Genomic DNA, 14,983 nt, shown 5'->3' with positions numbered 1-14,983 from the left:
GCAGATACAGATGCAGATGCAGATGCAGATGCAGATACAGATACAGATACAGACGCAGATACAGATACAGATGCAGATACAGACGCAGATACAGATACAGATGCAGATACAGATACAGATGCAGATACAGATACAGATACAGATGCAGATACAGACGCAGATACAGATACAGACGCAGATACAGATACAGACGCAGATACAGATACAGATACAGATGCAGATACAGATACAGATGCAGATACAGATACAGATGCAGATACAGATGCAGATGCAGATGCAGATGCAGATACAGATACAGATGCAGATGCAGATACAGATACAGATACAGATGCAGATACAGATGCAGATGCAGATACAGACGCAGATACAGATACAGATGCAGACGCAGATACAGATACAGATGCAGACGCAGATACAGATGCAGATGCAGATGCAGATACAGATGCAGATACAGATGCAGATGCAGATACAGACGCAGATACAGATACAGATGCAGATACAGATGCAGATACAGACGCAGATACAGATACAGATGCAGACGCAGATACAGATGCAGATGCAGATACAGACGCAGATACAGATACAGATGCAGACGCAGATACAGATACAGATGCAGATACAGATGCAGATACAGATGCAGATGCAGATACAGACGCAGATGCAGATACAGATGCAGATACAGATGCAGATACAGACGCAGATACAGATACAGATGCAGACGCAGATACAGATGCAGATGCAGATACAGACGCAGATACAGATACAGATGCAGACGCAGATACAGATACAGATGCAGATACAGATGCAGATACAGACGCAGATACAGATACAGATGCAGATACAGATACAGATACAGACGCAGATACAGATACAGATGCAGATACAGATGCAGATGCAGATACAGATACAGATGCAGATGCAGATGCAGATACAGATGCAGATGCAGATGCAGATACAGATGCAGATGCAGATGCAGATACAGATACAGATGCAGATACAGATACAGATGCAGATACAGATGCAGATACAGATACAGACGCAGATACAGATACAGATGCAGATACAGATACAGATACAGATGCAGATACAGATACAGACGCAGATACAGATACAGATGCAGATACAGATGCAGATGCAGATACAGATACAGATACAGATGCAGATACAGATACAGACGCAGATACAGATACAGATGCAGATACAGATGCAGATACAGATACAGACGCAGATACAGATACAGATGCAGATACAGATACAGATACAGATACAGACGCAGATACAGATACAGATGCAGATACAGATGCAGATGCAGATACAGATACAGATGCAGATGCAGATACAGATGCAGATGCAGATGCAGATACAGATGCAGATACAGATGCAGATACAGATACAGATGCAGATGCAGATGCAGATACAGATGCAGATGCAGATGCAGATGCAGATACAGATGCAGATACAGATGCAGATGCAGATACAGACGCAGATACAGATACAGACGCAGACGCAGATACAGATACAGATGCAGATGCAGATACAGACGCAGATACAGATACAGATGCAGACGCAGATACAGATACAGATGCAGATGCAGATGCAGATACAGATGCAGATACAGATGCAGATACAGATACAGATGCAGACGCAGATACAGATACAGATGCAGATACAGATGCAGATACAGATGCAGATACAGATGCAGATACAGATACAGATGCAGACGCAGATACAGATACAGATGCAGATGCAGATGCAGATGCAGATGCAGATACAGATGCAGATACAGATGCAGATGCAGATACAGATGCAGATACAGATACAGATGCAGACGCAGACACAGATACAGATGCAGATGCAGATACAGATGCAGATACAGATGCAGATACAGATGCAGATGCAGACGCAGACGCAGACGCAGACGCAGACGCAGACGCAGACACAGACGCAGACACAGACGCAGATACAGATGCAGACGCAGACGCAGACGCAGATGCAGATGCAGATGCAGACGCAGACGCAGATACAGATGCAGATGCAGATGCAGATACAGATGCAGACGCAGATACAGATACAGATGCAGATGCAGATGCAGATACAGATGCAGATACAGATGCAGATACAGATGCAGATGCAGATGCAGATGCAGATACAGATACAGATGCAGACGCAGACACAGATACAGATGCAGATGCAGATACAGATGCAGATACAGATGCAGATGCAGATGCAGATGCAGACGCAGACGCAGACGCAGACGCAGACACAGACGCAGACGCAGACGCAGACGCAGACGCAGACGCAGACGCAGATACAGATACAGATGCAGATGCAGATACAGATACAGATACAGATACAGATGCAGATACAGATGCAGATGCAGATGCAGATACAGATACAGATACAGATGCAGATGCAGATACAGATACAGATACAGATGCAGATACAGATGCAGATAAAGATACAGATGCAGATACAGATACAGATGCAGGCGTTGTGTTAGTTACAGCCCTGATTACAGGAAAAACGGAAATGTGTGTTTGCGCAGAGAGTAAAGACACATCATGTAAATAATTTTATTTAATTAATTTATTTTGTATTTATTGAATTTTTACTTTTCCACGCGTGTAAAGGGTTTGTGTTTCCCCCTCACACACACACACACACACACACACACACACACACACACACACACACACACTGACAGGGAAGCTGTGTGTGAGGGTTAGTGGAGGTACATCCGGGGATTTTTCGCACACTTCTCTTCTCAGACTCGGAGTGCTGGTTGACATGGCGACCGGTAAAGTGGAGCGCGAGGTGCCTACGCGCTCTGAAAAAAAAAAACACAAAAAAAAACAGAAATCTATGGTTTATTTTAACGCTTCGGTTTCAGATCTAAACCGACTGAGTAAATAGATATAAGTAAAATATTATCGTGAGGATATGAGGAGCTGGGGAGGAAAAGCGAAAGAAAAAAAAAAGAAAAAGAAAAAGAAAAAAAAAATCCAGCCTGCTGTCTGGTCTCGCGCCGGGGGGAAGCGCGCGCTGTCGTCGCCGGTGACGTATGCAGTCGGGTTGTGGGGAGTGACGTCACCGGTCTATCACCATGAAGCTCGAGGCTCAGTAATTATCTGAGAGGGAGAGAGACTGCAGTAAACACCCTGAGCCCGGTGATAGTTTACGGATTAAATCCGTTTAATCACTGATTATTTTTCACTCCCGGAGGAAGAACAGTGGTTTAGACTGAACTCAGACCGGATCCGGGGGTTAAGGCTTCGTTTAAACAAAGGTAAGACACGATTAAAGGTCTTAAGTGTGTGTTTTTTTCTCCCATTTTAACTGTAATCGCTGTAATGTAACCCGCGTTCGGCTACACTGTGCACCACTTCATCCGCTCTGTCCATTTAAAATGTCATTTTAACGCTGAATGTCGAGCCTTACCTCAGCGACAGAGAAGAGACACCGTTTTAAAGATAGGGTGTGTTTATTTTAAGTCTTTAAAGGTGATATGAAGGAAAGAAAAAAGGTTTTTTTTACAGCTAATGGAGTCGCTAATGGAGCCATTACGCTATCAGAAAGTCATGTTTTTAATCGCTGCAGTGACCGAGTAGAAGGAAAAAAACGAGGCTTCATTCATAGATAAAACACAGATCGATGGATTTATTTGTATTATCGAACCGGGAAGGTTTTTTTCTTCGCACAAACGCTTGTTGTAGTCGACGGTGTTTTCCTGATTTGTTGTGAAATGCAGAAACAGGAGGAGGGGGGGGGCGCGGGGGGGGGGCAAAGGGGGGGGGGGAGTCCCGCAGCGCGCGCGCCTCACTGCTGAATGTCATTACCACAGAACAGCACCGCGCGCGCGGGGAGGGGAGGGGGAGGGGAGGGGGACAGGGGGAGGGGGAGCGCGAGCGGCTTCACTGACTGCCTGTGTGTGAGGGAGAGAGTGAGGGAGTGAGTAAGCTCCACTCGGCGGAGGAGGACGGGGGTGGCCTGTCTGTCACTTCCAGCTACGTTTCTCTGTGTGACTCATTTTAAAACGTTTGTAGACACTCTCGGGGAAACAGACACGTGAAAAATGTCGAAAGGAGCCATGTTGACCTTTATGGCCCTAGATTATTGACACGACACGGCGGCGTGTTTTCCGCGTTCACCCCCGTGTTCACCAACGCTAATGGTGCGGCCTTCCTCCAAATCAGGTCTTTAAGGCGTCAAATCCACTTCCTTTCTCCTGCTTTAAACTATCATTTTATATATATTTTATTTAATAAATGCTTCTTATACATAGATACAATCCTTTACAGTTCATGATTATTCCATATATATATTGCAAATATATATATGAAGAATATTTAATATTCTTTATGTTACATTATTTTTCACCTTATTTGCATAATTTATTCCATTGTAGGTTAATTGTTTCTTGGACTTCTGTATATTTCTGTAAATAGTCCAGCATTGTACGCTCACCAAGACACATTCCTAGTATACTGAGCTTTACACTTAGTACAGTACAGTGCGGTTAGCTTCGATTTCATCTGCAGTGAGTCTGATCTGATTCTGAATTTTCAGAAAGCAGCACAAACCGTCTTCACGTCCGAGTTTTACAGGAATAGAATAAAGGACTGGTGAAGAAACGTTTCAGGGTGATGGAGGTGAAGTTTCAGAACGAGCTCAAGAATAAAGAAAGGGGGGAAAAAAGGCTTTACAGATTCCATCACTTTCATTTTAGCATCAGTTCACTCAGACATCACCTAGACTTTAATCTTCAGTCACGCTTATCTAAAAGACCCGGAATGAAAACAAGCAAAACACTGCGTTTTATTATTCGTGTTCCTGGAAGGACGGTGTTTGTGACAAACGGTAAATGTTAACAGGATAATAATACACGATTAACAGATTAACATTTCCTGTTTGAAACGTAAAGGTTTGCAGAGAATCCTGTTGTGTATCATGTTGTTTGGGTGAAAATATTTTAGTCCAAATGCAGCTGTATGATGAAGATGATGATGATGATAAAAGCAGGCTTTTGTGTATCACCATAAAGATAGTAAAAAAAAAAAGAAAGGAAAAGATTAAATTAGGCAGATCCGGTGAGATCATGTGTGTATTTTATTCTTTCCTGTAACACCACCATGCTCCAAAGTGTTTTATTCCTTTTATACCGCAGCGACAGTCAGAGCTGCTGTTATAGAAAATTAATCAATACTTTCTGACCAATCAGAATTCAACACCGCGGTGAAATATTCGTAAAAGATTAAGAGCAGCGGCGCTTTCTGACTCCGGAATGAGACTAATTACACTTTATGATCCACCTCCGTCGCTGTTATTTCAGACTTGCTCATGGAGGGGGTAGTTGTAAAGTCTGAGGGCAAAAGGGCAATATGTTTACGCTCCTCCCCCAATGGCGGGGGTCTGTCTGTGCATGTGTCAGGGTAAAGGTCAAAGGTCACGCGTTGGAGAAATTCTGCAGCTACTCCACTAATGACGAACTTAATCACAGCTCATTCGTGCAGCGCATCCGAAAACCCCGGTATAGAAAACATCATGGATGGTACAGTGCTGTAGTTACTAAAGTATTGGCACCCTGTCGTTCTTCAGTGGCGTTTAAGGCTAATGTGAGCAATAAAACGCAGGTCCTAGAAGGTATACTCTTATTGGAGGAGATTTTAGAGTACTTTTTTTTTTTTTTTTTTTTTTACATGATGTTCTTTATTTATTTACAGTTTTCCCAGAAGCCTTGAAGTTGAGCACAAGTCACTACAATGGTTCTATAACACCTCCATGATAAAAAACACCCCTGAGTAACTGTTGGTCCACCTGGAGTTACTGAAGATCAGTTGGTATCGCAGTCACAGTCCTGGAAAGATGGCCATGGTGCAGAACAGCCGTCCTCACCCCGAGAAGGACCAGGCTCTGCTCAGAGTGCCGGTGAAGAGGCTGATGCGAGAGAGGCAGATAGAAGCAGCGCCGATAAAGAAGCGCGTGATGGCGGCGCTTAATTTGTCATGCAAAAAGGCTTCGGAGTCATCGTTGTCATCGTCACTGTCATCGTCAAGGACTCCTGTTATAAAGACTGAATATGTAGAGAAGGACTCTGAGTGTCTTAACTATCAACATGTCTCTAAGGGACAGGACGGACGAGACGGCGCTCTGGACCTGAGCCCGGCTTTGAGACACACTCTGGCCCAGTTTACTCTGAGCAGCCAGTGTTCTTTAGGAGGCCCTGCTGCCTTTTCTGGTCAGTACAGCCAGGAGAAGCTGGCTCCGTCTCTCAGCCAGGCCAGCGTGGCAGTCGGACCCTTACTGGTGCCTCCTGACAGCTCCACAGAGCTCGTGTTGTGCACGCTGGAGGGCGAATCCATTTCCTGCTTCTCAGTGGGTGGTGAGCTGCGCCTGTGTTTGCCTCAGGTGCTCAACACGGTGCTGCGAGACTTCTCCCTGCAGCAGATCAACTCCGTGTGCGATCAGCTCTACGTCTACTGCTCGCGCTGCAACGCTTCCCAGCTGCACGTCCTCAAAGTGCTGGGCGTCCTCCCGGCCGGCGCTCCGTCCTGCGGCCTCATCACGCTCACCGACGCCCAGCGGCTCTGCAACACCCTGCTCCACCCGGGCGACAGCGTTCCCGCCGGCCCGCGTAAAGACCACCGGCTCGCTGAAGAAGAGGAGCGAGAAGCCGAGGAAGCCGGAGGGTTCTGGGTGGAGCATCAGTGCCTGGGGAAGTGCCAAGGCCTGTTCGTTCCTCGTCTCTACGCCGCTCCGGGCGCTCCGTGCATCCGATGCTCGCAGTGCCGACAGCTTTTCTGTCCCGAGCGCTTCGTCATGCACTCGCACCGGCAGCCGGACAAGCGGACCTGTCACTGGGGCTTCGACTCCGCCAAATGGGCGTGTTACCTCCAACTGGGGCGACGGTACCACGGCACGGCTGACGAGGGGAAACTCGAGCAGCTTCTGGAGGCCATGAAACTGAAGTTCGGCGGGATTCTTCTGGACGCGAAGACGTCGCATCTGGTAAGAGTCGCGATACGTTTATTCAGGAATTTATTAATTTATTCTCGGCTTTGTTTTCAGTAACTGCAGTGAGACTAATAGAAAAAATCCAGTAGCACGAGTAAGGAGTGTGAGTTTAAGACATTAAATTGATCTTTTGATATTTATGTGTCGTTATTAACAACGGTGTTTACTGGGAAAAACATTAACTCCGTAATTCTACAGCTTATTAATCAGTAATTACAATGAAACTAACATTAAAGGTGTAGTTCTGAGAGTGTAGTTATGGCTCTGTAAAAGTTAAATTTAAATCATGTTTATGTTTTTGTAAACACTAAACAGTGGTACATGTCCTTGCCTTGTTTAAATTTTCCATGAGAGAATAACGTATAGAATTACACCAAGCCCAAAACCAGACGTAATGTTTCCCACATGTATTTATGTGAAGAGTGAGGCTCGGTATGAATCCGTCATGAGTAATGATCATGTTATAGAGCAGATGCATGATGGAGACGTGTCGGAGGACAACATGTCCTTGCGGTAAGCTGTAAATATTTTAACAGTGAAGTAAACAGTGAACTGGAGTGGTGTTAGGTGAGCTGTGGGCTCGAGCAGGCGTTTCCCCTCTCCGGAGGAAGCTGCAGGACGCTGACGGTTCGGTCAGGGTCGCCTGGCTTTCCTCACCGAGTCTGCACAAACAGCAGGAACCACGGCAACAGGGCAGAGAAACAGAGAGCGAGTGGGAGGGGAGTGGGCGAGAAAGAGAGAGAGAGAGAGAGAGAGTGGAAAAAAAGAGACGGGAAAAAAGAGGAAAGAGCTGGAGACACATACAAAGAGGGAGAGAGAGAGAGAGAGAGACAGACAGAGAGAAAGAGACGAGGACGGTCACATGTGTCTCCAGCCTGCTGTTTTCCCCCACCACGGCCCCTGCATTCAGCTTCACTTCCAGCCAATAGAAACGAAGACCCCCAGCCCCCGCCTCCTTCACAGCCAATCAGCTTTCAGAGCTCCCAGTCGATTCCAGACTCATTATATAACGCTTATCCGGAGACTAAACAACACTGTCCGGCGACTGGAGTTCTGGGAAAAGCAGCCTCGGCTCTGAAAACACATGACCGCTGTAATGAAAGGAGACAGACGCTGTGTAACAGACATAACACAAGCAACAGACATAGCACACATAACACACACACACACACACACACACACACACACACACGGCAGACGTCTGAGAGATGAGTGAAGCAGATTTTTCTTACAGCCGCTCTAACCCCTCCGAGATAAATCTCAGTGTAATGAATGATAAAGACCAGACTGCTGACCTTTGGACTTGGCCGGCTGCCGCGGTGTGGAAGGAGAGACCGAGCGCTTATTCATGTCTGAGGCGTTATTAAGGTTGTGAGAGATAAGAGACGCTATCGGCTCTGTTTGTCTGTTTCTCAGTGATAAAGTCGTCGCGGCTATAAGAAGGTTCTGTCCTATTACACACAACAAGGCAGTAAATATTTAAAAAAGTTAAAGTTAAAGGAAGTGAGACTAGTCGTAAACATTCACCTGTATACAGCTGGATTCTGATTGGTCAGAAGCTGTTGATTAATTTTCTAGAACAGCGGCTCTGACAGTAGTGCAGGTTTATATTTTGTTTCTATAGTAACAGCTCGTTCACAGGGACTCGCACGCCGGACGCTCCGCGTAAATGGATGTTTTCTGTAAGGAGACGTTTATTTAACTGGTTTATGGAAGGAGTCTCCAGTGTCAGAGCACTTCTAAATAACAAAGTCCTGTTTTAACTGCAGTTTATTCCATCAGAATGAGAAACAAGTCAACGTACATTAAAATACAGCGTGTTAGTAAACATCCATAACCTGCTGAAGAAGTTCGGGTGGTGTGCATAAATATTGGCACCCTCCATTGTGAGTTTTAACAATAGACCAACATGAATATGTTCACGAAGGCTTTCGTTAGTGTTGGTTATTATAGACTTATTTATCATTTGTTATTTATCATCAACATGAAATAAATATTAATTAGTCATTAGATGTTAATTAGCAGGATCATTATTCGAGCGTTAATGACTTTACTGCTGGTGTAATAAAGATGACGTGTCTGGATTTCGTTCTTTATTTTTGTTTCATATTTTCTAACTGTCTCAATGTTTTAGACAAGGTTAGATCAAATAACTGAAACAGAGACACAGATCTTTCTTTAATGTTCGTGCGAGACGGTTTTGGGTTCCGGATAAACGTCTGACCCGTGAGCAGGTCTGAGGTCAGCGATAAACCCCGGCTGTGGGGTTTTTTTTTTTTTTTTTTGGTGCTCCCTGAATGACTGGACTGCCTGCGTCAGATGTTGTAAATTGTCTGGAGCCTTCATGCCGCCAAAGGCCACGTGATGTATCACACACACACACACACACACACACACACACACACACACACAGAGCCAGACACAGGCAGGTTCATGCAGAGTCGTCTGGAGCCCTCATGCATGACTTCATGTCAAACCTGTTCCGGCTGTGAGATATAAAAAGTAAATGGTCCTGTTTGTCTGTGAACGATGATAATCTGAGTATCTGTGAGATCACACAGACAGATAAAAACGTCTTAAAGGCAAAACCTCTGCTGTTTTCATTCGCAGGAATTTCTCGTTTTAGGAACCGTCTCACTCTGTGTGTGGGAAAGAGAAATTAGTGGGTTTTATTATTGTGTAAGACAAGTCTAGAGCGAGACGGCGGGGCCTCCAGGAAGCCAGTCATCCACAGAGAGAGAGAGAGAGAGAGAGAGAGAGAGAGGGAAAGAGAGACATAGAGAGTGAGTGAGAGAAAGCGCAAGAGACAGTGAGATTGAGAAAGAGATAGACAGAAATAGACAGAGATAGATAAAAAGAGAGCGACAGAGTGAGAGGAAAAAGAGAGAGCAGAGACAGGAAGAGAGAGACAAAAATAGACAGAGGAAAAGTAAAAGAGAGTGTGACAGAGAGAGATAGAAAGAAATAAACAGAGGGAGAGAGAAAGAGAGACAGAGAGAAATAGAGAGAGACAAAAGACAGACAAAGAAAGAGAGAAAGCAAGAGAGAGAGGGAAAGACAGACAGATAGTGAGTGAGAGAAAAAGTGAGAGAGTGAGTGAGATTGAAAGAGAGAGAGAAATAGACAGAGAGAGAGAGACAGTAAGATAGAAAACGAGAGTGAGAGCTAGACTGAGAAAGAGAAAGGGAGACAAAGTGAGAGAGACAGAGAGTGACACAGCAGGGCTTTTTTTCCACAGCGAAAAAGAGAGAGAAAGAGAGCGGAGAATGATACAGTCAGAGAGAGAGACAGTGAGAGAGAGAGAGAGAGAGAGAGAGAAAGAGACAGGCAGAGAGAGAGACAGTGAGAGAGTGATACAGTGAGAGAGAGAGACAGCAGAGAGAGAGACAGGCAGAGAGAGAGAGAGAGAGAGACAGGCAGAGAGAGAGACAGTGAGAGAGAGAGACAGTGAGAGAGAGAGACAGCAGAGAGAGAGACAGGCAGAGAGAGAGAGACAGCAGAGAGAGAGAGACAGGCAGAGAGAGAGAGACAGTAAGAGAGAGAGACAGCAGAGAGAGAGAGACAGGCAGAGAGAGAGACAGTGAGAGAGTGATACAGTGAGAGAGAGAGAGACAGCAGAGAGAGAGACAGGCAGAGAGAGAGAGAGAGAGAGAGACAGGCAGAGAGAGAGAGAGAGAGAGAGAGAGAGACAGGCAGAGAGAGAGACAGTAAGAGAGAGAGACAGGCAGAGAGAGAGACAGCAGAGAGAGACAGCAGAGAGAGAGAGACAGCAGAGAGAGAGACAGGCAGAGAGAGAGACAGCAGAGAGAGACAGGCAGAGAGAGAGAGAGAGAGAGACAGCAGAGAGAGAGAGACAGGCAGAGAGAGAGACAGCAGAGAGAGACAGGCAGAGAGAGAGACAGCAGAGAGAGACAGCAGAGAGTGAGACAGGCAGAGAGAGAGACAGCAGAGAGAGACAGGCAGAGAGAGAGAGAGACAGCAGAGAGAGACAGCAGAGAGAGACAGCAGAGAGAGAGACAGCAGAGAGAGAGAGACAGGCAGAGAGAGAGACAGCAGAGAGAGAGAGACAGGCAGAGAGAGAGACAGCAGGGCCTCCCAGAACTCAGTGCTCCATAAAGAAGCATTCAGAACTGTGCATGTGTTTTAATCCTGCCTCCACACTGATATACGATCTCTCTCTCTCTCTCTCTCTCTCTCTCTCTCTGTGTGTGGAGTGCATGCTGGGAGCGGAAGTGTGGAGTGGGGAGTGAGAGCGGCACACTTGAATCGGTTTCAAGGATTAATACTTTTTTCTTTTTTCTTTCTTTTTGCTTTTTTTCTCTTTTTCTTGTGGCTTTTTATTTTTATCTTGTTTTGTTTTTTTGGGGTTTAATTTATCACTTATTTGGTTTAGTTATTTATTTATTTTTGAAGAAAAACCCCGGTGTAAGTGCACTGAGTGATAAGGGGAGCCATGGCGTCTCTCTCAGGCGAGGGATCGCCAGGGCTCTCTATCAGGAACGGATGTAAAGTTTTCTCGGATCAAGCGTTTACGGTGGAAGACGTGCTTTTGGCAATGGGCGAGATTGTAGGGCATGAAAATATAGCATCGGCCTCCAGAATGAACAAGGCCGTGGTGGTGTTCCTTAAAGAGGAAAAGCATGTAAACAGCCTGGTGGAAAACGGCATTGTTGTTTCTGATACCTTGGTGCAAGTAATGCCTTTGCGCGCACCTGCTACTAAGGTTACCATCTCAAACGTACCTCCGTTCATCTCTAATGAGCAAATTATAAAAGAAATGAGGCGCTTCGGAAAGTTTGCTGGACCCATCAGAATGGTTCCACTCGGGTGTAAAAACGCCGCATTAAAGCATGTGCTGTCTTTTCGAAGACAAGTGTTCATGCTTTTAAACGCGCAGTCTCAGTCTTTGGATATCTCGCTTCGCATTCAGCACGGCGAAAGCTCCTATATGATCTTCGCGACCACAGATAGTTTGCGTTGTTTTGAATGCGGAGATTTGGGACACAAGAAGTTTACGTGCCCGCATAAGAAACAATTAGAAAATGGAAAGAAGGATGGAAATAAAGATGAACAAACCGATCAAAGCGAGAATAACGAAAGCCCAGATAAAGGAAAGCGGCCCATATCTGAAAAAGAAACAATGATTCCTGAAAAAAAATGGAAGTTAAACGGGGCTAATGATGAGGACTCGGAGGCCTCGGGTTCGGGTTCGGGTTCGGGCTCGGCAGGTGAACCCAGCGGTGCTGCTCAGAGCGGCTCTCCACCCGAGCAGAGTGCTGGAGATCCGTGCTCACAGTCACAGGTGAGTGAGTGTGTCTCGTCTGTGCGAACTGGTGAAAACGCTGCTGGCCCGAATGTTCTGAGGGATGATGATGTTGCTGCTCAGGAGGTTGGATGTGTTTATGATGAGGAGGTTCCGAGTGTTAGCGGGTTACAGTCTAATGCACTTGTGGAGAATGAAAAGAGCGATGAAGAACTGATGGAGGATTGTGATAACTGTTCGGAGTTCTCGGAGACAGACTGTAATCAGTCTTGGGATGACGTGTATTCCGTCGAAGAATTGAATGAGTTTCTGGATTTAACTAAAGGGAAAAAGGTGGATGTTGCAAAATTTTTCCCCGATGTTAAGAAGTTTATAAAATCAGTGGTGAACGCTCAGAAGACGGTGGGCTATGATGTTATTTCAAAGCAAAAAAGATTTAGGCTGAAAAAGTTTCTAACAACTGTACGTAAAGCTCAAAAAGATCACGAAAAAGTGTCAAAATGGAAGAAATAAAGCACATGGGTGTAGGATCTCACTTTGTGTTTGCTTTGCTTGTCTGTCATTTTCTGTGTTTCCTTTCTCTCTCTCCTGCAATGCAGAGGCTTAGAGTAGGATCTTTAAATGCGAATGGGCTGAGGGACGGGCAAAAAAGAGCTCTACTATCTGAATTTCTTAGGCTTAAAGATACTCAAGTAGTATTTTTACAAGAAACTCATAGTGACATACATAATGAATCTGAGTTAAACCTGTGGTGGGAGGGAAAAATGGTTTTAAGCCATGGCACAAATGTCAGTGCAGGTGTAGCGATTTTGTTTTCAACTCACCTTAATGTTAGTATTTTATCAGAAAGGGAAATAGAGAAAGGACGTATTTTGATGGTGAAAGCTAAAGTTAGAAATCAGTTATTTGTTTTTATAAATATTTATGCTCCAAATAAAGGGTCAGATAGAATTATCATGTTTAGAAAATTAGGAGAATTTTTGAAAGACTATACTTTGGATGGTGTTTTAATCATTGGTGGGGACTGGAACTGTACTCTTAATTTTCTTTTAGACAGAAATAATGAGGAACCACATCCTGTATCAGCTTCTTTCTTAAAAAGCTTCATAACTCAGAATGATTTGGTAGATGTTTGGAGAGATAGGAATAAAGAGATGAAACAATATACATGGACAAAGGTTTCACAGGGAATGATAAGTATAGCAAGACTGGACAGGTTTTATGTCCAGCGTGCTGAAAATAATAGAATAACGGGTTGTAATATTTCTCCATGTTGTTTATCTGATCACCATTTTATTACAGTCAATGTTGCTTTGACACAATCTGAATTTAAAAGTCCTTATTGGAAATTTAACATTGCATTGCTGAAAGAAAAAGAGTTTTATGAAAAATTTGAACTGTTTTGGAATGACTGGCGTTTTAAGAAAAAGGAATTTGAGACTGTAATACAGTGGTGGGAAATAGGAAAAACGCAAATAAAAATTTTTTGTCAGCAGTATACGTGCCTTTCAACAAGAAAAATAAAACAAAAAATTGCTGAAATAGAACAAGAGATCTTACACATCACATCTGGTATGATTCAGAACTCCGATTCTTCTTCAGCTGACATTTTATGTGAAAAGAAACAAGATTTAGAACATTTGTTGCAAGTGCGGGCTAAAGGTGCCCTGATAAGATCCCGGTTTATGTCAATACATGAGGTGGATGCTCCCACTGCTTATTTTTTCAACTTAGAAAAAGTGTCAAAACAACAAAATGAAATGTATTGTTTGACAACACCTGATGGACGAAAGACTTTTGATGTCAGAGAAATGAGAAAGCTTGCAGTGGACTTTTACTCAGACTTGTATAGAAAAGAAGAAATCGACACTGGATGTGTGTTACAGCTCGTGCAGCAGCTGCCAGCTCTCGCTAAAACGCAGAGTGAGAAACTGGACAGTTCTGTTTCGTATGAGGAGCTAACTGATGCCGTGAAACAGATGAAGCCAGGGAGAGCACCTGGAATCGACGGGCTATCAGTGGACTTTTATAAAGCCGTGTGGAATTACATTGGAAAAGACCTTTATGAGGTGATCCAAGAGTGTTTTAAAGAAAAACGCCTTCCCACAAGCTGCCAAAGGGCAGTATTAACACTATTACCAAAAAAAGGTGACTTGAGTGTTCTTAAAAACTGGAGGCCTGTGTCAATTTTAACAACTGATTATAAGCTAATAGCTAAAGTCCTGGCAAACAGGTTGAAAACAGTACTGGGAGATTTAATATATCAAGATCAATCCTACTGCATTCCAGATAGAACAATATATAATAACATTTTTATGATGAGAGACATTTTAGATTACTCTAAACTACATGAAGTGGATATTGGCTTTCTGTTCTTGGATCAGGAAAAAGCTTTTGATAGAGTTGACCATGGCTATTTGTTTGAAATAATGAATGCCTTTGGGTTTGGAGAGAGTTTTATTTCGTGGATCAAGCTGTTATACATGAATGCCTCTTGTGTTCTAAAAATAGGTGGTGGGTTAAGCAAACCAATAAGATTACTTAAAGGAATAAGACAAGGATGCCCCCTGTCTGGTCAGCTATATGCTTTAGCAGTGGAGCCACTCCTTTGTCTAATAAGAAAAGATCTGTCTGGTCTAAAGGTTGATGGGAACTGTGATGCATTTAAGTTAACAGCATATGCAGATGATATTACTGTAATTGTTAAAG

The 14,983-nt window shown here is 44.2% G+C and overlaps 1 protein-coding gene across 2 annotated transcripts in view; it reads left to right on the top strand.

Moving 5' to 3' along the window:
* The first annotated feature begins 3,055 nt into the window (after positions 1 to 3,055).
* skilb (SKI-like proto-oncogene b) overlaps positions 3,056 to 14,983 on the top strand; it is a 20,425-nt gene continuing 8,497 nt past the window's right edge. The window contains exons 1-2 of one of the 2 annotated variants that reach the window (XM_053228047.1): positions 3,056 to 3,286; positions 5,721 to 7,005. In XM_053228047.1, coding sequence (XP_053084022.1) covers positions 5,863 to 7,005 — 1,143 coding nt within the window. In that variant the 5' untranslated portion in view covers positions 3,056 to 3,286; positions 5,721 to 5,862. The remainder of the gene's footprint in view (positions 3,287 to 5,720; positions 7,006 to 14,983) is intronic. The other variant, XM_034298170.2, reaches the window with a different exon arrangement.

The sequence above is a fragment of the Pangasianodon hypophthalmus genome, chromosome 22 (assembly GCF_027358585.1).
Source record: "Pangasianodon hypophthalmus isolate fPanHyp1 chromosome 22, fPanHyp1.pri, whole genome shotgun sequence".
Lineage (NCBI taxonomy): Eukaryota > Metazoa > Chordata > Actinopteri > Siluriformes > Pangasiidae > Pangasianodon > Pangasianodon hypophthalmus.
This window is presented reverse-complemented; position numbering and strand designations above follow the sequence as displayed.